At 38.7% G+C, this 23472-nt stretch overlaps 1 protein-coding gene across 24 annotated transcripts in view; it reads left to right on the forward strand.

The window, feature by feature from the left end:
* SCMH1 (Scm polycomb group protein homolog 1) overlaps nucleotides 1-23472 on the forward strand; it is a 242035-nt gene that overhangs the window by 126732 nt on the left and 91831 nt on the right. For all 24 annotated transcript variants that reach the window (XM_063665596.1, XM_063665586.1, XM_054492597.1 and 21 more), the window contains one exon: nucleotides 2279-2522. In XM_063665596.1, coding sequence (XP_063521666.1) covers nucleotides 2279-2522 — 244 coding nt within the window. The remainder of the gene's footprint in view (nucleotides 1-2278; nucleotides 2523-23472) is intronic.

The raw sequence follows: 23472 nt of genomic DNA on the forward strand, positions 1-23472 counted from the left end.
GGAAAACAAATTTTTTAATTTTTAAAAAAGAAAATAAAAGAATATGAAAGATGTGCCAGATGAACTTTTATCAAAATAAAGCTGGCATAAACTCTACGGAAATCACACAAGACTTTGATACTAAAAGTCTAAATGATGCTAAAAGCATTGAGTCCAGGAATTTGAGACCAGCCTGGGCCACACGTAGCAAGACCCCGTCTCTAGAAAAAATTTAAAAATTAGCTGAGAGTGGTAGCACGTGCCTGTAGTCGCAGCTACTTGGGAGGCTGAGGTGGAAGAATCCCTTAAGCCCAGGAGATTGAGGCTGCAGAGAGCTGTGTTTGCACCATTGCACACCAGCCTGGGTGACAGAGCAAGACCCTGATTCTAAAAATAAATAAAACGCATTAAAGAGGTCACTATCTAATTATCATAAAGTACGGTTCACCAGGAAGATAAAACAGTCATAAATGTACATGCTCCTAGAAAATGTAATCTCAAAGTATAATAGAGCAAAATTTGACAAAATTACATGGTAAAATTGGAAAATCCACAAATCACTAGGGAATATTTGAAGACTTATCTCTTAACAATTGATAAATCAAGCACACAAGAATTGGTATGTCAGTCAGCATAAGCTAATAATCAGTATCGAATAAGTTGGTCAATTTTTAAAAATCACTTTATTTGCATTTAACAACAGTTAAATTTGAATGATTTGAAAATAAATTTTTTAAATGCCACTTATGATAGCAATGGAATTGTAATTTGCCTAGAAAAAAAGTTGGTAAAAAAGCATGAGATATTTGTAGAGGAAATTTTTAAATGTATGTTGAAGAAATCTGCATTAAAGAAATCTTGGCCAGGCACGGTGGCTCATGCCTGTAATCCCAGCACTTTTTGGGAGGCCAAGGCATACGGATCACTTGAGGTCAGGAGTTCGAGACCAGCTTGGGCAACATGGTAAAACCCCATCTCTACAAAAAATAACAAAAATTAGCAGAGTGTGGTGGTGTATGCCTGTAATCCCAGCTACTTGGGAGGCTGAGTTAGGAGGATCACTTGACCCTGGGAGGCAGAGGTTGCAGTGAGCCAGGATTACACCACGGCACTCCAGCCTGGGTGACAGAACCAGACCCTTTCTCCAAAAAAAGAAAGAGAGAGAGAGAGAGAGAAAGGAAATCTTAACAAGTGGAAAAGACTATCATGTTTATGGATGGGAAGGCTTGATAGTATATAATAAAGGTTATTTCTACCCAAATTTATCTATAAATTCATTGTAATTCCAGTCAAAATCCTAATAGGGTTTGTATACAGAACTCGAAAAACTGATTGAAATTTATATGAAAGACGGAGAATGAATAGCAAAAACAATATTGAAGAATGACAAAGTAGGGGGTTTTTCCTATCAGATATCCATTTAATAAGACTATGTTATTGGTACAGGATCAGATAGTAAGATTAAGGGAACAGAATAGAATGTACAACACATTTTTTGAAACTTGATCTATGTAACTGCATTACAAATTAGCACCCAGGAACTCTCTACACTTCCAGTGAAAGTATACAATGTTACAGCCACTTTGGAGGACAAATTAAAAATATTTGATAAAGCAGAAGATGTATATATCTACCCTATAACCCAGGAATTCTACACCTAGATGTATAACCTAAAGAAACCTTCCCACATGTGTACAAAGAAGTGCAAGAATGGTGGTTAAAACCCTTTTAAAATAGTAAACAATTGGAAAGATCTTTAAGTGTCCAAAGGAGAATGAATAAATACCGATATATACATACAATGAAATACTATTAGAAGTTAAAATGAATCAGAGCTAAATTTATCAACATGGGCAGATTTCAAAAGCATACTGCTAAACAAAAAGCAAATTGTACAGTGATACATACAGTGTAATACCATTTATATAAAATTTAAAAGCAGGCAAATGGGTATGTATGTATATAGTAAAATATAAAACGTGCATGGGTAGCTGTTACCTCTGTGGTAGGTAGAGGGGGAATGGAATATGGGAAGGGCACAAAGGGAGATTCAACTTTATCTGCAACCTTTTATTTCCTTTTAAAAAATCTGAAGCAAAGTTGTCAAAATGTTAGGATTAATAAAGTAATACTTTAAATATTTAAATATTTAATTTAAAATTAATTTAAAAGAAAGGCTATATATCCATTATAAATCTCATATAGCAGTCACTTTTTAATCATCCAAATTAGATAGTAGTCTATTGGCATAATGGCCTCTCTTTGTGTCTAGGTGTGTATGTTTCTGTTTCTCATCTAGGAGCCACCATCGCCTTCCCACAACTTCTTCAAAATGGGAATGAAGCTAGAAGCTGTGGACAGGAAGAACCCTCATTTCATTTGCCCAGCCACTATTGGGGAGGTTCGGGGCTCAGAGGTGCTTGTCACTTTTGATGGGTGGCGAGGGGCCTTTGACTACTGGTGCCGCTTCGACTCCCGAGACATCTTCCCTGTGGGCTGGTGTTCCTTGACTGGAGACAACCTGCAGCCTCCTGGCACCAAAGGTAAAGGCCCATCTACGTGCTCTTGAAATCAGGACCCAGATGATAAGGGAGACTACCCAGGTCTGTCATGATCGTATCTTCACCAGTATACTTCACTAGTATGCAGGGGAGGAGCAAGGGCCAGCAGCTTAGGTAAAAACCCAGGTCTACCAGGGAGCAATTAGAAACAGTAAGTGTTAAGTGTCAAATGAAACCGCATATGGCATTTGGGATAAAGTAATAATTCTTTGCTCTACGTATCCTGGTTTATTCTCAGGCAACTAGCTTTTCATCTCTCTTACTTTTGTCCCTAACCCATTACAAAGTTTGAGTACTAGTATTCCCAAGGCACACACCTTCCTCTGACCTTAGGGGCTTTGGATAAAAGCTGGAGTAACACTGTATTGTAAAAATAGTTGAGAAGCACTGTAGCAGGATGGAAAAAGAACAAGCTTTGAAGTAAGATAGACATGGGTTTGAGGTCCATCTTTGCCTTTTATCAGCTGTGTAGCTTTGGGCAGTTAATTCACCTCCTTAAACTACAAATTCCACATCATGAAGTAGAAAACCTACTTTATGAAGTTATTATGAGGAATAAATGAGATTACATGGGTAGAATGCTTACATGAAAAGTTGATGACTAGCAAGTGCTAAACAAATTTTTATTGTATTACTGCTGCTATTATATATTCTGTATTATAACTATATCATATTATACTATATGATTATTACAATATGCTATATTATCATTATAATACTATCATTATAAAACTAATCACTACCAATGAGAGAGTATACATAAAGTACTAGAATAGTGTCACAGACTAAATGAACAATAAAATGATACAGATGATGACAGTGGAGAAGATCCAGAATAGATTTTGAGGTAGCTGCTTTTAGTAAAGATAATAATAATAATCTCATCCTCTTAAGTCTGAAAAGTACTAGTGAATCTGAGGGAATGAAAAGTCACCCTTCTTATTGTCTGAGGATCTTTTTCTAAACCTCTGTTGAATTCATTCATTCAATTAGCCAAATATTTATTGAGCACCTAATTGTAAGCCAAGCTGAGAGTACACGAGTGACAAAAATGAACAACATTGCTGTGCTCATGACACCTCCATTCTAGTTGGGTGAAACAGACGGTAAACATTTAAATCAAGAAATAAGATAATTTCATATAGATAATTTTTATAGACAAAAATAAAATAATTTCTCCTAAGGAAATAAAGTATGATGGGATAGTGACAGTGAAGGTATAATTGTAAAGGGGTTTTTTTGTTTAATAGCCCTATTGAAATATAATTGACATAAGATAAATGGCATGTATTTAAAGTGTACAATTTGAAAAGTTTTGACATATATATACATCCATGAAACCGTTACCACAATGAAAATAATGAACATATTTATCATTCACAAAAGTTCTTTGTAGAGGGGAAACTTGTTTAGGAAGAATTTCTTTTCAAGAAATTTGTCTGAAAAGTTGATACTTGAATTGAGACCTGAATGATGAGAAGGAGTCATCCAAGGAAAGAGACTTCCAGGCAGGCAGAAGGAACAACTAATATAATGATGCTGAGACATGAGTGAGTTTGCTGTGTTCCAAGGGCAGAAAGCAGACTGCTCTGACTAGAATGCATTGCCTGAGCAAGAAAGTGGTACAAGGGGCTGGGTGCGGTGGCTCACATCTGTAATCCCAGCACTTTGGGAGGCCAAGGCAGGCGGATCACCTGAGCTCAGGAGTTTGAGACCACCCTGGCCAACATGGTGAAGCCCATCTCTACTGAAAATACAAAAATTAGCAAGGCATGGTGGTACGCGCCTGTAGTCTCAGCTACTCAGGAGGCTGAGGCAGGAGAATTGCTTGAACCCGAGAGGCAGAGGTTGCAGTGAGCCAAGATCGCACCAATACACTGAAGCCTGGGCGACAGAGCAAGACTCTGTCTCAAACAAAAACAAGCAGTACAAGATGATGTTGGAGAAGTGGGCAGGTACCAAATCATGTAGGACCTTGTAAACCAGAGTGGGAATATTGGATTTTATTCTAAACATATTAGGGAACCATTAGAAGGTACTAAGCCAGGGAAGTGACAAGATTTGATTTACTTTAAAAAAATCACTTGGACTTGTATCCAGAATATAAAAGAACACTTTTAACTCAATAATAAAAAAGACAACCCAATTTAAAAATAAGCAAAGGATTTGGATAGATATTTCTCCAGATAACATACACAGATAGCCAATAAGCACTTAAGATGCTCAGTATCATTCATCATTAGGGAAATGCAAATCAAAGCCACAGTGAAATACAACTTCACACCCATGGATACAGCTATAAGCAAAAGATGGATAATAACAAATGTTGCTGAGGATGTGGAAAAACTGGAACTCTTGAACATTGCTGGTGAGATTGGAAAATGCTGCAACCACTTTAGAAAACAGTTTGGATGTTACTCAAAATGTTAAAGAGTTACCATGTGACCCAGTAATTCCACTCATAGATATATACCCAAGAGAATAGAAACATATGTTCACACAAAAACACATAATGAACATTCATGGCAGCATTATTTATAGTAGCCAAAAAGATAAAACAACCCAAATGTTCATCATCTGATAAATGGATAAATAAAATGTGGTATAGCTAGAGGACAAAATACTAATTGGCAATAAAAAAGGAATAAAGTACTAATACATGCTACAATATAGATGTATCTTAATAACATTATGCTAAATGAAAAAGCCAGTCACAAAAGATAATCACTGATGATTACATTTATATGAAATGTCCAGAATTGGCAAATACACATAGACAGAAGTAGATTCATGGTTGCCAGTGACTAGGGGAGGGAAAATGGGAAATGATTGCTATTGGGGTTTCTTTTGAGGATAATGAAAATGTTTTAAAATTAGGGATGATGTTTGCACAACTCTGAATATCTTAGAAAACACAAATGTAGGGTGAATTTGTGGTATGTAACTTATGTCAATAAAGCTATTATCTAAAAAAAATTACTTGAGCTGGTCTGTGGAGAATGAGTTGTACAGTGGTAATTGTGGACAAGGAAGAAATGAGGTTGCTCGGATTAGGATAGTCGCACTGAGGTGGAGAGATCCTCGGGCAGAATGAAAGGGAAACACACTTCTTGGCTCAGGAAAGTGCCACTCCTCTCTGTGATGCAAGAAACAAGTACCCTGGGGTCAGTATGGTAAATGCATTGTGAGGAAGCACTGTGAGGTAATAGCTCTGTGGAAGCAGCAAGAAGAGGGGTACCTTGAAACTGATAGCAGAGTCATTTTTGTTACTTGAGGCTAAAATAGGATAAGCCTTGGTGCTCTGAGCTTTATTCAGTTAATAGGTTGATTTTTTCATTTTCATGCCTAGGGAATTCACTGTTCTTTTGACTGATAAATCTAGAGCATTTAGGCAGTTCTCCAGAGCCAACAGAGCTGACGGTCTTTGTGTCCAGGTTGCTGGATATGCATTCATTTCTGGCTGCAAACCTTGCTGATAAGAAATATGACTCACTCTGTGGCTGATGCTTCCAGAGAAGTTTGCTGACTGTTTTCCTCTCTTCTGTGTGTCTCTGGAGTCCTTAGATTTTCTACAGAAGATGGTCAGAGGACCAGGCTCAGAAGGTAGAGAGAGACCTTCCAGGTGACATTTCCAGACCAGGTACTTCAGTCATCATTCCAGCAGTTAGGTTGTTCCCTCTAACAACTGTCTCCTCCCACACTTTACACCCTCCGTAAGTCCTACAAAAGCACTTTCTATAACAGCAGAAGTTTGGCCAGCAGTCTCCGTGTCCTGGCTAAGGAGCAAGTGATGCAATGTGGAAAAAATGTGGTTACTCAATTCATTTCACAAAACAAGTTGTTCTCTGTGTGTAAGCCTGTTCTCTTTCTAATCATACTATTGCCTCCTTCTTTCCTACCTTCTGGTCATTAGTATGCAAATGTTAAAAATTCAGAGTAAGATAATGTTTCTTGCTCATGGCAAATAGGAAAAACCAATATTTATTTAATGTTCCTTTACACACAGATTTTCATTTTATCTTCTGGTAACTCTGAACAAGGTATAATTATTTTCAGATACATTTTATTTTTGAGAAAACTGAAGCTCAGATAATTAAATGACTTGGCTCTGTTGATATCTGAGTCTAGAGAGTGAGACCAAGGAGATCTTTTAGTAGAGCCACCTGTCAGGACAAATAGCACAGAGGTATATTGTTTTCACACTTGTCTCCCTGATACTCTTCCCATTCTCCTTTGGCCCTTCTTCAAAGCTTCATTTGAGACCCTGGATTTTGGCTTCCAAATCCTGATTAAAAAATAGGAAAGACGCAGTATGGTGTAATATCAGAGCACTGAACTGGGTTCTAGTCCCAGCCAGGCCGCAAACTTGGTTACGTCATTGAGCAAGTCATTCTTACATGTGAGAGGCTGAACTACATGATCCCTAATGGGCACTTTTACCTCTGTAATACTATATAGTTTAATGATCTTGGGAATAGGTAGCAGGTGACTCCTGTGCCTGTGTCTCCTACGTGATTTTAGATTCATCAGCTCACCTACCACCTATCTCTGCCTTTTTGAAGTAATTCCTGTGTGCCAGCTGTCTGCTGCCTCTCTTTTTCTCCTTTTCTAAGCCAAGTAGTATCCCTTTTAGTTGCTAAATTCCTGTGGCCAAGCCAACTCTGATGGGTAGTAACTACCAAGCGTCCAACTAATCCAGAGTACTTGGTTACAAAAGGCAGAAGCTTTTTACTTTTAGCTTATTTTTTGTGACTTAAAATAAAACTGAAACAGATACATGCTTTACTTTTTAAATGTAAAAAGCAAAATGAAGAATTCAGTACATATGGCATGACTCTGATGCTAATCATACCTTTAGCCGTCAAGGTAATCCACTTGACTTCCCCTTGCTCTGATTTCAGGCTGGGAAAGCCAGTTTCAGATTATACCTTAGCTCCCTATGTGGATTGATAGCAGCGAGAGAACATGAGACCCAAGCTACTTTATATTTTTATTATAAATTCATATATTGCTATTCTGGATTAGTACATTCATCTCTTGTGACTTCATATGTTGTTAAACTGGATCTGTCTGCTCTCTACATGCTAATCCAAATATGGGAATCTAGTAGAGGTGCTGTACTTTAGCATACCTGTTAGAGTACATGGTCAACCAGGCCTCCTTTACCCTCTCAGTCTACCCTTTCTACCTGTGACAGGTTTCTTTGTACAAAGCAAAAATTTCAAAATTGGACTCAACATCGTGGCTCATGTACAGGATTCTTACCCTGGTCTGGAGGGTAATAATTTGATGCTTAAAAACAAAACTTTCAGAATATCTTTTCCTTTTTTTATTTGGAAAGTGCTTTCCATACTTAAAGAATGTTCTCTTTTTGTTGTAAAACCACATAGGAAATTATGCCACAATCACTTTGGGATTCTAGGGCAGAAAGAGTTAATTAAATTGTAATCCTAGGCTAGGCGCGGTGGCTCACACCTGTAATCCCAGCACTTTGGGAGGCCAAGGCAGGCAGATCACGAGGTCAAGAGATCGAGACCATCCTGGCCAACATGGTGAAACCCCGTCTCTACTGAAAATACAAAAATTAGCTGGGCGTGGTGGTGTCCACCTGTAGTCCAGCTACTCGGGAGGCTGAGGCAGGAGAATCGCTTGAACCCAAGAGGCAGAGGTTGCAGTGAGCCAAGATCATGCCACTGCACTCCAGCCTGGTGATAGAGCAAGACTCTGTCTCAAGAAAGAAAAAAAAATTGTAATCCTAGACTACAGAGAGAAAAACTAGGATAGAGGCAAGAATAATACAACATAAGGCTAACTTGTAGGTCTCAACATGAGGTCCCCTGATAGACTGATCTTCCTCATCCATCCATTTATTCAAATTCTAACTATCAAGTCATGATTAAGTACTAGTCATTCGCTCAGTTGATGGGGATTCTGCTGTTAGTGTTTACAGTTTTGTGAACATACAGACCAATAAAGTACGACTTTGGAGGAATAAAGCACAGAGGGATCCCAACCTAGATTGAGGGGATTGGAGGTTGGAGATCTGTATAACCTCCCTTGAGCCTAGCATGTCTAACATGGGCTGCTCTATAGCTATTGAGTAAATGGATGAATAAAGGACAAGACTTCCAAACGAAGGCTTCCAAATGAAGTGATGTCTAAGCTGAAACCTTAAGAATGGGAAGGTAGAGAAAAAATTCTCTCTAGCAGTGGAAACAGATTAGTGTAGGGCCAGAAGTTTAAAAAAAAAAAAAAAAAGTATGGTCAAGGAATTAAAAAATAGTTAAGGCTGGGCGTAGTGGCTCACGCCTATAATCCCAGCACTTTGGGAGGCAGAGGCGGGTGGATCACAAGGTGAAGAGTTAGAGACCAGCCTGGCCAATATGGTGAAACCTCATCTCTACTAAAAATATAAAAATTAGCCAGGTGTGGTGGCTGATGCCTGTAGTCCCAGCTACTCAGGAGGCTGAGGCAGGAGAATCGCTTGAACCTGGGAGGCAGAGGTTGCAGTCAGCTGAGATTGTGCCACTGCACTCCAGCCTGGGTGACAGAGTGAGACTCCATCTCAAAAAAAAAAAAAGAAAAAAGAAAATGGCTAGATTGTAGGGTGTAAGTAGAGGAGCAGAAAGAGATAAGGCACAGCAGAGGAAGGCGCAGAATGCTTCCCTCATAGACCATCTTAAGGATCTGGATTTTTACCTTATGAGCATTGAGAACTGTATTAGGCCGTTCTTGCATTGCCATAAAGAAATACCTAAGACTGGATAATTTATAAAGAAAAGAGGTTTAATTGGCTTAGAGTTCTGCAGGCTGTATAAACATGGTGCTGCATAGCTTGGCTTCTGGGGAGGCCTCAGGGAGCTTTTACTCATGGTAGAAGGCAAAGCTGGAGCAGGCAGATGGCAGTGTGGGGAGGGGGGTGTCACACTTTTACAACAACCAGAACTCACTCACTATCTCAAGGACAGAACCACACCCTGAGGAATCCACCCCCATGACCCAAACACCTCCCACCAGGCCCCACCTCCAACACTGGGGCTTACAGTTTGACATGAGATTTGGGCAGGGACAAAATGTCCGAACTAAATCAAGAACTATTGGCTGGGCGTGGTGGCTCACGCTTGTAATCTCAGCACTTTGGGAGGCCGAGGCGGGCAGATCACCTGAGGTCAGGAGTTCGAAACCAGCCTGGCCAAGATGGCGAAACCCTGTCTCTACTAAAAATACAAAAATTAGCTGGGCATGGTGGCGTGCACCTGTAATCCCAGCTACTAGGGAGGCTGAGGCAGGAGAATCGCTTGAACCCAGGAGGTAGAGGTTGCAGTGAGCCAAGATCATGCCACTGCACTCCAGCCTGGGTGACAGAGCAAAACTCTGTCTCAAAAAAAAAAAAAAAAAAAAAACACTATCAAATGGGCTTTTAAGTAGTAGAGTTACAGCTCAGATTTGTGTTTTAGAAGGACCATTTTGGCAACAATGAAAGGACGGATTCAGATGCTGGAGTCAGGGATGCCAGTTAACAAGCTGTTATAATATTCCAGGTGAGAGAGAAAATTGAAGCAGTGACATGGTGGTGAGGATAAGATGGGGTGGGGGGCATATTCTTTGAATAAAGAAGACAAAATGCAAGTTCTTAAAGTGTATCACCTATTGTGACTATTTTATTTATTTAACAAACAAGCCCTGTACCATGTAAAATAATGCCAAGTTTTCAGTATAAGTATTTATGAGGAGCTAAAATTCTTCTTTCTGTCATGTCTAGGAAGTTGGGATTCTTTTCTACCTGGAGTCCATGTTAAATGGAATGAATTTATTAACTGCCTCTTTATGTCCCCACCACTTGGAACATGCCATTTATTCAGTAATATCTGTTAACTGAAATAGTTTATACTATATTTTCTGATTCCATTTCTATTTATCCTCATCTAAAGCCGTTATTCAGATATTCACTTAATTACAAAAAAATAAGAATACTACTCACATCTATGACAAATTTGACAGATTATTAAAAGCTATTTAAGGCCAGGCACAGTGGCTCATGCCTGTAATCCCAGCACTTTGGGAGGCTGAGACAGGTCGATCACCTGAGGACCAGAGTTCAAGACCAGCTTGGCCAACATGGTGAAACCCTGTCTCTACAAAAACACACACACAAAAAAAAATTAGCTGAGCATGATGGTGGGCACCTGTAATCCCAGCTACTTCGGAGGTTGAAGCAGGAGAATCACTTGAACCCAGGAGGCAGAGGTTACAGTGAGCCGAGATTGTGCCACTGCACTCCAGCCTGGGCAACAAGAGCGAAACTCCATCTCATAAAAAAAAAAAAGGCTATTTAAACTAATGTTATGGTTTTTTAATTTTGGAAACCTAATGGCCAAAAGTAAGAGTGGCACAGGGCACTAAGATTTGTTTCCAGAGCCCATATTCACTCACCTCTCAGTTACTAAACACATGTACACCTCTACACCTGGACCACCCCCTGCCCTTCCACCCAACTTTTTTTTTCTAATAAGCAACAACGACCAGGAGGGTGTGGTCTCTACAGGTTTGGCAGCTAATATACCCCTCTTGTCTCCTAAGAAGGTGTGTTCACTAGCCACTAGTTCAGTAGTTCACTGTCAGAAAAGATATGAGCATGTTGGTTAATAAGTGAAGCAAATTCTTTTTTGTTTGTTTTTATTGATATGTAATAATTGTTCATTTTGATGGGGTACCTGTGATATTTTGATACATGCATACAATGCTTAATGATCAAATCAGGGTCATTGGGATATCTGTTACCACAAACATTTATCATTTATTTGTGTTGAAAGATTCCAAATCAAAGCTAACTTTTTGGTGCCTTTAATGAGAATAGCCACTCAGGTACTATTTTCCCTTTAACCCTCTCAGATATATTGTGTCCAGACCTTGCACCTATTTATATACCATTTCCTCCTTCCATAAACACATGTACACATATAGTCTCTGTCCTTATTTCAGCTTTGGCTTTGTGATCTCATCACATCTGGTAAATCCGTCCTTTATTCACCTATCTATCCACAGTTGTAGGCTCATGTTAGCAGTGCTAGGTTCACTGGAGGTTATAGACAAGTGTCTGCCTCCCCAGTTGATTGAATGATTGAAATGAGAAAATTGGTGGCAAATGCATAGCACCATGTAGCACGTAGTAGATGCCCACTGTGTGTTAGCTGCATCTGAATCAAGATCCCCAGGCCTCCCAAGAAAAGGGAACTGCACGCAGAGCCAGGAAAGTGCTCTATTTTGGTCAGGAAAAATAAATATGAGATGAGGCTTGTGCAGTGAACCAGTACTCTCATAACTGATTTTTTCTTCATTATATGCTTGTGGTACACAAATAGAAATAGGAAAATGGGGAAGTGAGATGGGTGGCAGTAGATTATGAAGCAGAGAATCTGGGTTCTCCCACTGATTTTAATTAGGTCTGCCCAAGGGACCAGAAAAAAAAACTCCCATTCCATACCTCTCTTACAGAATCCTTAAGCTGCCCCTTGACTCTGCCCATTCGCTGTCTCTCTTGCCCTCACAAACTCCAGATGCCTGAGAATGGTAGCAGTTTTTGACATGTATAATGAAACAATTGGCATCTCTCAAGCTGTTTGAAATAGTGAGATGTGATTTATGCAGTTCATAAATTTGACCACATTTACTGTTTTCTTGGGAATACATAGAACCCATATAGGGTTTTTTTGGCAAGCTTTTATTGTAACACCTACTGTGCCAGCATCAATACATATCAATTTACAAAATTCCCAATTTTAAATAAGTGTTGGTGATTTTCAGGAAAATCTTACTGAAAACCAGTGATAAATTGTGTTACTAAATTTATTCCCTTGGGCCAGGCACAGTGGCTCATGCCTATAATCCCAGCACTTTGGGAGGCCAACGCGAATGGATCACTGGAGGTCAGGAGTTTGAGACCAGCCTGGTCAACATGGTGAAACTGCATCTCTACTAAAAGTAAAAAAATAAAAAAAATTAGCCAGGAGTGGTGGCTCATGCCTGTAATCATAGCAACTCAAGAGACTGAGACGGGAGAATCGCTTGAACCTGGGAGGTGGGGGTTTCAGTGAGCCGAGATCATGCCGCTGCACTCCAACCTGGGCGACAGAGTGAGACTCTGTCTTAAAAAAAAAAATTTCTTCCCTTGGTTCCCTAGATTATTTTTGAGGAACTATTACAGTTATAAATGAGAATTTCTGAATCTCAATAATGACTTACTAGAAAAAAAACATAAACATTCATATATGTTAAGAAGATGAGAAAAACCTGGCAAACTCTAACCAAGCAAAGAAAAAAGAGGAGGTTCTGAGGGTGATATGGCAAGAAGGCAGGATTGTGGTTGTATGTAAGCTGTTAAAATTTATTGTCTTGTGCTAAGGAAAGCTGGAATGTTTTTGACTGTGTGGCTGACTAGCAGGTGCTTTCTCACCATGTGCTTTCATGCCACCTTTCTGAGTGGCCTAAGCTTGACTAGCCATTAACAGACCATCTTCTAAGAAAATATAGCCCTCCACTTGCTGAAACTGCTCCTGAATCATCTTACCTACTGCCCTAGAAAACTAAGGTCAGTTGTACCTTTTAGTTTCAGTAATATGAGGCTTTTGACGTTTGTGGTCCTATCATGCATGATTTTAGTTATCTGTTTTCCCCTACTCTCTGCAGATTTATCAGCCTGAAGTCCCCAGGAAAATGTGACATGTCTTTGTAGTTGCAGAGGTCCTCTACCCATGTTGTAGGAATGAGTCAGGAGAGAAAAAAGGAGCTGGATATGGAGTACCAAAAGTGTTAACTGAGCTGGATCGGAGCAGGAGGCAACCCATGCTGTTTAAGTGAACTGGAATTTAGAAGACTGGAGTTTCAGCCTTGGCATCAGCCCAGCTGGCAGCACATAGCTGAACCCAGCCAAGTTGAGCAAAGCTAATAAAGAACATATCCTCTAAATTACTATACCAAGGCCAATGATACACTGCTGTGAATGAAAAATAAGATTCCAGTCCAGGAAACTGATAAACCAAATGGATTTTCCCCAGCTCTTTTTTTCTTTTCCATTGTTCATGCTCTCCTATGCCATGTAGACACACACACACATGCGTGTGTGTGCACAATAGCCTATTTTACATTTTATTAATTTATTCCCAATTCCCTATGCTCTGTTCTTGCTATAGAGAAGAGAAATCTGATGATAAATTCTTTTGGGCAGTTAAGACTCCTAAGGATTATTTAGAGAAACCTAGAAGGCAGCAGAGGCCTAGTGTCCTTCATTATTATAACTAGGCATGTTTATTTATCTTCTCTCTTTTATTCAGGTATACACTCTTGTTTTATTCATTGGTTTCAGAGTAACATAGTGGAAAGAATATAGACTTTGGAGACCAAAAGATCTAGGTTCAACTCCTAGCTTTAGCTATGTGGCCTTTGGCAAGTCTTTTAACTTCTGTGAGTTCAGTGTCTTCATTTTTAAAATATCCAAGTATGATAGTTGACTCAGGAAAAAGCATTTGTGTAATTGAGTTGTAAGCTCAACTAGCTACTTTTTTCATGGAATATTATCTTTGCTTGAAAAAAACAGTGGACTTGGATATTTAGCAGACATGTTCTCCAAAATGAAATGATCTGATCACTTCAAGGAAGACAACCTATAAGCATTTTCTGTCAATTATAAATTTAAGGTTTCAAATGAAAATTAAAAATTTTGAAAAAATGTGTATATCCACCAGCATGAGCTTTACATCATATCAATAAATACAGACTTCAGAGTTACTCTTTACCATTTCTCTCCCATCTAAAAGTTACATTGGTTAAGAATCAGTTATTTGCCCTACTATTAAATGTGAGATGTGAGGAAAGTAAAAAGTCATAGAGTCTTAGAGCGCTGGGGCTAGAGGAAATCAAATTCAACCTCCCACCTAATTTAAGACTCATCTTGAAACCATCCCTATAAATGCTTACTTGCTCTTACTTAAATGCTCCCACAGACAGAGATTATAACCTCCCAAAGGAGCACTTTTAATTTGTGATAGCTTAAATGTCTAAAAATACTGTTTTTTACTTTAAGCTGAAATATGCTTTCCCCAGTATCTGTCCATTGGCTCTAATTTGATTTTTGTTTCATCTGAAACCTTTTCACATACTGTTGTTTCACTAGGTCTTTTTTTCCCCGCTATTTCTGAGATTGTATAGTTTCTAAGCGCCTCATCATCTTGAGCTCTCTTCTTTTTTTTTTCTCCCCCCCTTCCCCAACCCCAGGTTCAGCTTTGACTTTAGAGTTTTCTTTTCTTGATCCATTTAAGTTTAAAATGCTGTGCCTAGAATAAACTCTAGACTGCAGGGACAGCCTCATTAGTGTGAAATGGAGAGGCATTCTCATTTCCCTTTAAAAAGGACTATACTGGCTGGGTGCAGTGGGTCACGCTTGTAATCCCAGCACTTTGGGAGGCCAAGGCAGGCGGATCATGGGGTCAGGAGTTCGAGACCTGCCTGACCAATATGGTGAAACCCTGTCTCTACTGAAAATACAAAAATGAGCCGGGCATGGTGGCAGGTGCCTGTAGTCCCAGCTACTTGGGAGGCTGAAGCAGAAGAATAACTTGAACCCAGGAGGCAGAGGTTGCAGTGAGCCGAGATCGTGCCACTGCACTCCAGCCTGGGCAACAGAGTGAGACTCCATCTCAAAAAAGAAAAGAAAGAAAAGAAAAGGCTATACTATGACCTCACATGTTAAAGATAAGGGATTGTGTTTTTATATTTTTATATTCTGTAATGGTCATGGTAGATGCTTTATGTTACTCCTTGTCTAGTCTCAGTGCAAGTTGAACCAAACTTCGAGACATAATGGCCATGTTAGATGAGGGGATTTTCTGGTAGTTAATTTTTTTTGCTGCCTAGGGGGTAGAAATGGTAATTTTATAAGACTTGGAAAGTACCTTTTTTGTTTTTGTTAGAGATGAGATCTCACTATGTTGCCCAGGCTAAGTGGAAAGTGCTTTTACAATTCTCTTTTATCACAATACCCGGGTTGTGATAAACTTAGTATTTTCCTTAGTAAAAGTTTTCATCAGATACTTCCTCTTCTTTATCTTGTGATAACTTTTCTTCACTCAAATCAATAGGGAAATACAGTATTTGCTGTATAAAAACATAGAAGCCTACCTTAGAGCTGAATTCACTTATTTATATATAATCAATAATCAGAGTATACCTATAGACACAGTCTTATTTTGAGCTTTCCATGGAAAAGAGTGTAGGTCACGAGGCTAGACCATAAAAATATGTTTAAACTTTTGTTTTTCTCCTGTTTAGTACTAGATTAAACTAATCACCTTTTCTAATGTTGTTTAGAGCATGTTTACTGAGCATCATCTTAAGAAGAAAGGAAGTTAACATTTAGCAAGCCCATACAAGGTCCTAAAGACACCTTGATACATTATCTGAGTAAACTTCACAAACCTCCAGTGGGATTTTTAGTATTCACCCTTATTTTACATAAGGAAACGGGCTCAGAAAGGTTGAGGGGAAGAATAAGAAACTAAGATTTATGGAGTCCCTAGGTCATGTCAGACACAGTACTCATATCCACATTCTCAAACTTTATCTCAGCTAAACTTCATAATAACCCATAACTTAAAGAGGTTATTTGCAAGGACTTGAACCTAATTCCATGGGTTTCTGACTTCAAAGTCAGTGTTCTTTCTTTCATACCACACTTCACTTCTCTGCGCCTCAAAGGAGGTTTAGAGATAACTGTTAGGTAGATAAGGCTGAGATAATTTTGAATATGGAGTGAATTAATGAATGTTAAAGTACTTTGAGAATTATGAAGTGTAAGTCTCATATGATAGGTTTCCATCTATGATTTTGGAAATGCACAGTGAAACCTACAGGAAACTCCAGGGCCCCTTTTTTAAACCAGCAGCTGGTAGTTTGGATGTGTTTGAAATGTGTGTTGGGAGTAGAATGAGAAGGATTAGGAGTGGAAGAGAGATCCTTCAAAGCACTAATGTAATATAAGATAGAAAGAACTGTTGCTGATTTGATTTTATTCTGCATCCTGTTTAGATTTGCTATATTTTCATGGTGAAAATATATACATTTAGAATTAGCCAGCTGGACTCAGTTTAGATAATCCCAGTTTTATTGGCAACATCCAGAGCATCATAATCAGGAGCCAGTCAAACATCTGCCTTCTTCTCTCCTTCAGGCCTGATCAGGGTATTGACCACATCAGTGTCATAGAGCTTCTTTACAACATGTTTGATCTGGTACTTGTTGACTTTGACATCCACAAGTGTGTTGTCGTCTTCTATCTTCTTCATGGCTGACCCAGTGGTCAGGAGGGACTTAATAATGGCATAGTGGTCACGCTTATTTCTTTCTCCTGTGGGTGCCCTTTCAAGGTATTTGGGCTGCCTCCAGAGCTGTAGTGTCTTGGGCTGCCAGGTTGGTGACATGTACATTTGTGGGCTGGCGGGGGGTGGGGGTAGGGGGGAGGAGGAGGGAGGGAGGGAATGCCTGTGGTCACTTTTCAGTACTGCCTTCTTGGCCCTCAAAGGCTTTGCTTTGGCTTTGGCTTTGGCTTTGGGAGGGACAGGAGCTTCCTTCTTTGTCTTCATTGCCATCTTGTGAAAAAAGAGCTACATCTGTATATTTTTTCAGAACCATAAAATTCTCACAGAATTTTCAAAATGAAAGGACCTTTTTAGCAATTTACTGTCACTTCACTTAACCTCCCTTAGCAAATTATTTAACTTCCGTTAGTCTTCGTTTCTTCATCTGTAAGTTGAGGCAGTAACAGTACCTACTCAAAGGGTTGTTGTAAGGAGTTAAGAATTTACATATTAGAACACCTGGCACATACTAAGCATTCAAAAAATGTGAGTTATTTTCTATTTTAATGCTGTTATTTTGTGAATAAGGAAATTGAAGCCTGGTAAAAGGTCACTTTCTCAAGTTTTACTTGAATTAGCTACCAGATGATATATGTTGTTTGTATGATAATAAATAAGGTGAGTCTTTCATAAGTAGTATTTAAAAGTTTCAGTTTATGTGTATTACAGAAGCAGGTGCTTGTGAAATAGTTGTCAAAATAGAATGAAATATTTAAGAGTTACCCAGAAATATATAATATATAGAGCTCAGAATAATACTATAGAGACTGAGTAGGTGAAAAAGAGGGAAGACTGGGTAGAACTTATTGGGATTTGTGTCATTTGCTGAAGGATGTTTAGAGTTGATAACCAGTTCGAGAGGCAATTAATTCCAGGGGGCTAACATGCAAGGCACCAGCTAAGAAAAAGAATAGTTCCAAAAACTTAAGCACAGGGACTATGTCAAGAAACTGAAGTCAGACAAGGTGAAAGAATAGCACGGCTTATTCTGAATTTACACAGAAAACATTACAAAAAGACCATTGAGGAATTTTAACCGAAGGAGTGACATGATCACATTTGTGTTTTAGACAGATCTTTATGCCCTGTTAGATAAGGAATAGAGGTAATGATGGGTTAGAATAAGTTACAGGGAGAGAGACTGGTTAGTTCACCATTTCAGTGATTAAGACAAGGGATTTTGAGGATGTATATTAAAGTTGAGGCAGTGGTATTGGAGTGAAAGAAATGAATTTGATTAGCTGGCTGTGATGGCACATGCCCATAGTCCCAACTACTTGGAAGACTGAGGCAGGAGGATTGCTTGAGCCCAGGAGTTTGAGGCTACAGTGAACTATGATCGTGCAACTGCACTCCAGCCTGGATGACAGAGTGACACCCTGTTTCTAGAAAAGAAAAGAAATGAATTTGAGACATTCAGGAGACAGTTTCTCTGGAAAAGACATATTCTTTTTTGAGCCACATTCCTTTAAGCTTTCAGTGCTAGAGGATCCTAAAACTAGAAGCAGACCAAGATCAAATGCTGGGGAAACCATGGACTTGATGCCAAACTAAGCAAAAAGAATAAATGCTGAGTTGGAGGTAGACCATGTCATTAGCAGAATATGCCAGATCTAAACATGAACAACCAGAAAGCTAAGTCCGAAATCAGTCAGCAGAGTTGCAAATTAATAAGACTAGTTGTCCAGATGAGTTTCCAGTAAAAGATACAATTTCTCCTAACCTTAAAGGCCAATACTCTGAGCCAGTATCTGACAAACTAACTTGATTTCTAGATATACATTTTACTTCAAGAACACTAAACTAATTATCCATTTATTATTTTAGGTAAAGTTTTTTTGCCCTTTTGTATACTTAGACATATTGCACATTGCCAAAACTGGAGCAGAACTGAAGGTCCCCAGAGTGATTAAAAACTAGCATGTTCTTTGAACTAGTTTGAAAGACTAGAAATTGCTGCTAATGTGTGTAATCCCTTTAGCAGCTGGTCCCAGCTAATAGCCCAGTTACTGCCTGTGAAGTGGTAAGCATTAGGATTGTTTCATACTAATTATTAGCATGAGAAGAATGAGAAAAAAGGTAGGGAAAGAAGGAGAAAGATACTAGCCTGTCTGCACTTTTCTCATGTTGGTCCACTTTTGCCATAGAACAGGATTCCCATTGACTGTATCCTCTACAGGGGCAGAGTTTCAGGGTCCCAGAACAATTAGGGTCAAGAGTATCATTTTGCGGTAGTTGCCTGATGAGTGTTTTCTTTCTTTTCCTCTCCAATCTACCCTGCTCTTCACCTCCCACATAGCAACATAGTAGCAGAAAGTCCACTACAGTCAGATGAGAACAAGGCTAAGGTTTATTGAGCGTTCACTATGTAGCCAGTGCCGGATTGATCTCTTCAATTGTTATTTCATGTAATCTTGACAGTAATCTGTAGGTAAGTACTATTATCTGTTTTACAAATGAAGAAACTACAATGCAGAGAAATGAAGTAACTTCCTCAAAATCACACACCATGTTCAAATGTCCAGCTCCACCTTTGCTATTTATTTCCTGGGAGATCTTAAGCAAGTATTTTTCCTCTATAATGTTTAGTTTCTCCATCTATTTTTTTAAAAGGTTAAACTAGATGACATAAGGTTGCTTCCAACTCTCAGTATTCTAAGACTCTGTGTTGGGTAAATCATTCCGTTAATAACTGTAATAAGTCATAAAAGTTCAGTGTCTGTTTGTTCGTATTATTGCTAGTATTATTGAATCTAGTGTTAACCTGAGCTTCCTACCTTCCTAACCTCTTTTGCTATTGTTAACATTTTGTATATTCTATTCTGGTTTTTATTTTTTACAGTTTTTTAAAATGCAGTTTAATCACACTGTGTATTTTACTGTATGCTATCATATTCTGTTTTTCACTAAATATTATATCATCTACCTTGTTCTGTGTTGTTATACAATCTTTATAACCATCATTTTATTATGTAAGAGTTGATTGAATGGATATGCAATTGTTTGCTTAATTATTCCCCTAGTTTAATGGTCCAAATTTTCTTTTTTAATAATGATATGATAAACATACTTAAGCATTTTTCTCAATGCCAAGGAACATATCCTTAGTTTCCCAGAAATATAAGACGGTGTCAAAGAAAGAATATTTTTAAGAATCTTGGCTGCACAGAGCCAAATCTGCTCATTTGAAATATACATATTCGCATGTTCAACCAAGAATCATCTGCTTAAAATCGACCAGAATATAGCATCAGAATGGCACATTTTCCTGCTTCCAGCATATTTTTATATAGAAAACATAGACCCCAGGAGCTAGGAGGTCAGCACTGTCATATACCAGTTACAGCATTCATAACTACAGTAGAACTTATTACAAACCAGAGGAAATAGGTCTAATATTTTTCCCAGTTTTCACTGCCCAATACGTGTGCTGTCACTTGAGAATAGGTTTTACTCAGAATTGTGACTGTGGGACTGCAAATATTCCCTAGGAAAAAGACTGCACATAGTATATCCAAGGCCCAAAGCTTTGGGGACTACATGGAATATAGGTTAGCCTCTGTTTTGAGAATTTGTAGTCTGCTAGGGAAATAAAACATAAACCACTGAAAAAGCAGTCGAAGTGAAGCAGAATTCTAGAATCAAATGCTAGAGTGTGGGTTACATTTATTCACTCAACTAACATTTATTGAGCACCCACCACGTGTAAAGCATAATTGTAAGATGTGGACATAACAACATAGTCCTTAAGAAGTTGTATTCTAGTTGAGAGAGACATAAACAGGTAAACTGGTAGCGATAATTTATCTGGAGAAAAAATAAAGACAGGTAAAGGAGAAGAGGGGAATAGAGAGTGCCAGGGGTTTGGGGTGATGGGTTGGAGGTATTGTTTTATATAGGATGATGAGGGAAAGCTTCACTGAAAGGTATCATTTGAGCAGAGATATGGCTGTCTAGGAAAAAGAATTTTTTTTTTTTTTTTTTTTTTTTTGAGGCAGAGTCTCATTCTGCTCCCCAGGCTGGAGTGTAATGGTGCAATCTCAGCTCACTGCAACCTCTGCCTCCTGGGTTCTAGCAATTCTCCTGCCTCAGCCACCTGAGTAGCTGGGATTACAGGCACCTGCTACCACGTCCGGCTAATTTTTGTATTTTTAGTAGAGACAGGGTTTCATCATGTTGGCCAGGCTGGTCAAAACTTCTGACCTCGGGTGATCTACCAGTCTCAGCCTCCCAAACTGCTGGGATTACAGGCGTGAGCCACGATGCCTGGCTCTTTTTTTTCTTTTTAAAAAAATTCTTTTATCTACCACTAAGAGGGAGAAAGAAATTCTTTCCTAGTGAAGAGAGTTGAAAGTTTAAGTGCACCAAAGCAATAGTTTGCTTAGTTTAACAATTCTCAAACTGTGATCCTTGGATCCTTGGGATCCCCAAGACCCTTTCACAGCATCTTCAAGGTTAAGACCATTTTCATAATGTTAACTCTACTTGCCTTTTTTACTGGGTTAATATTTGCATTGGATGGTGTAAAAGCAATGGTAAGTAAAACTGCTGGCACCTTGACACAAATCAAGGCACCAACTGTAGTAATAGTAATGATATACTTCATTGCCACATGTTGCAGGGGGACCAAAACAAAACCAAAAAGCAACTCGGGCATAAGCCAAGTTCACTTAACAGTGTCCTTGATGAAGCAGTAAAATTTATTAAGCTTATTAAATCCCAGCCTTTGAGTACATATCTTAACATTCTTTGCGATGAAATGAGAAGTATGACTAGCGCAATTCTGGTGCGTACTGATGTACTGTGGTTGCCTGAAGAAAAAACGCTTGTATAATTGAGCTGTCAGCTGAACTAGCTACTTTTTTATGAAACTCCATTTTTACTTGAAAGAATGACTAACAAGACAAACTCGTTATTCAGATTTGGGTGTTTGGCAGACATTTTCTCAAAAATGAACTAAGTGAGCCTGTCACTTTAGAGAAAACAGCTAATAGCATTTGTTAGCAATGATAAAATTCAAGCTTTCAAGTGAAAATTAGAATTTTGGAAACCTTGTGCCTGTCACCATAATCTTGACAGCTTCCCCGTACTTAAAGACTTATCTGATGAGATTGTGGTGATACCAACTAATGTGTATTTTTGATACTGAATAATAAAATATGCTGATATTTGGAAAATCTGTATAACTCAGTGAAACAGTGTTTTACAAATGACCAATGCATGATGTTACAAAATCAGGCATGGATTAAAAATTCATTCAAAGTACAAGATAGACTAAAAGATTTTAATATTAACAGAATATGAAAAGTTGATTAGTATCATTTCAACTTTCACATTTCGATTAACTTTATTATTATACTTTAAGTTCTAGGGTACATGTGCACAACGTGCAGGTTTGTTACATATGTATACATGTGCCATGTTGGTGTGCTGCACCCGTTAACTGGCCATTTACATTAGGTATATCTCCTAATGCTATCCCTCCCCCCTCCCCCCACCCCATGACAGGCCTCAGTGTGTGATGTTCCTCACCCTGTGTCCAAGTGATCTCATTGTTGAATTCCCACCTGTGAGTGAGAACATGCGGTGTTTGGTTTTCTGTCCTTGCGATAGTTTGCTGAGAATGGTGGTTTCCGGCTTCATCCATGTCCCTACAAAGGACATGAACTCATCCTTTTTTATGGCTGCATAGTATTCCATGGTGTATATGTGCCATATTTTCTTAATCCAGTCTATCATTGATGGACATTTGGGTTGGTTCCAAGTCTTTGCTATTGTGAATAGTGCCACAATAAACATATGTGTGCATGTGTCTTTATAGCAGCATGATTTATAATCCTTTGGGTATATGCCCAGTATGGGATGGGTGGGTCAAATGGTATTTCTAATTCTAGATCCTTGAGGAATCGCCACACTGTCTTCCACGATGGTTGAACTAGTTTACAGTCCCACCAGTAGTGTAAAAGCATTCCTATTTCTCCACATCCTCTCCAGCACCTGTTGTTTCCTGACTTTTTAATGATTGCCATTCTAACTGGTGTGAGATGGTATCTCATTGTGGTTTTGATTTGCATTTCTCTGATGGCCAGTGATGATGAGCATTTTTTCACATGTCTGTTGCCTGCATAAATGTCTTCTTTTGAGAAGTGTCTGTTCATATCCTTTGCCCACTTTTTGATGGGGTTGTTTGATTTTTTCTTGTAAATTTGTTTAAGTTCTTTGTAGATTCTGGATATTAGCCCTTTGTCACATGGGTAGATTGCAAAAATTTTCTCCCATTCTGTAGGTTGCCTGTTCACTCTGCTGATAGTTCTTTTGCTGTGCAGAAGCTCTTTAGTTTAATTAGATCCAATTAGTCAATTTTGGCTTTTGTTTCCATTGCTTTTGGTGTTTTAGTCATGAAGTCCTTGCCCATGCCTATGTCCTGAGTGGTATTGCCTAGGTTTTCTCCTAGGGTTTTTATGGTTTTAGGTCTAACATTTAAGTCTTTAATCCATCTTGAATTACTTTTTGTATAAGGTGTA

The sequence above is a fragment of the Pongo pygmaeus genome, chromosome 1, assembly GCF_028885625.2.
Source record: "Pongo pygmaeus isolate AG05252 chromosome 1, NHGRI_mPonPyg2-v2.0_pri, whole genome shotgun sequence".
Taxonomy (NCBI): domain Eukaryota; kingdom Metazoa; phylum Chordata; class Mammalia; order Primates; family Hominidae; genus Pongo; species Pongo pygmaeus.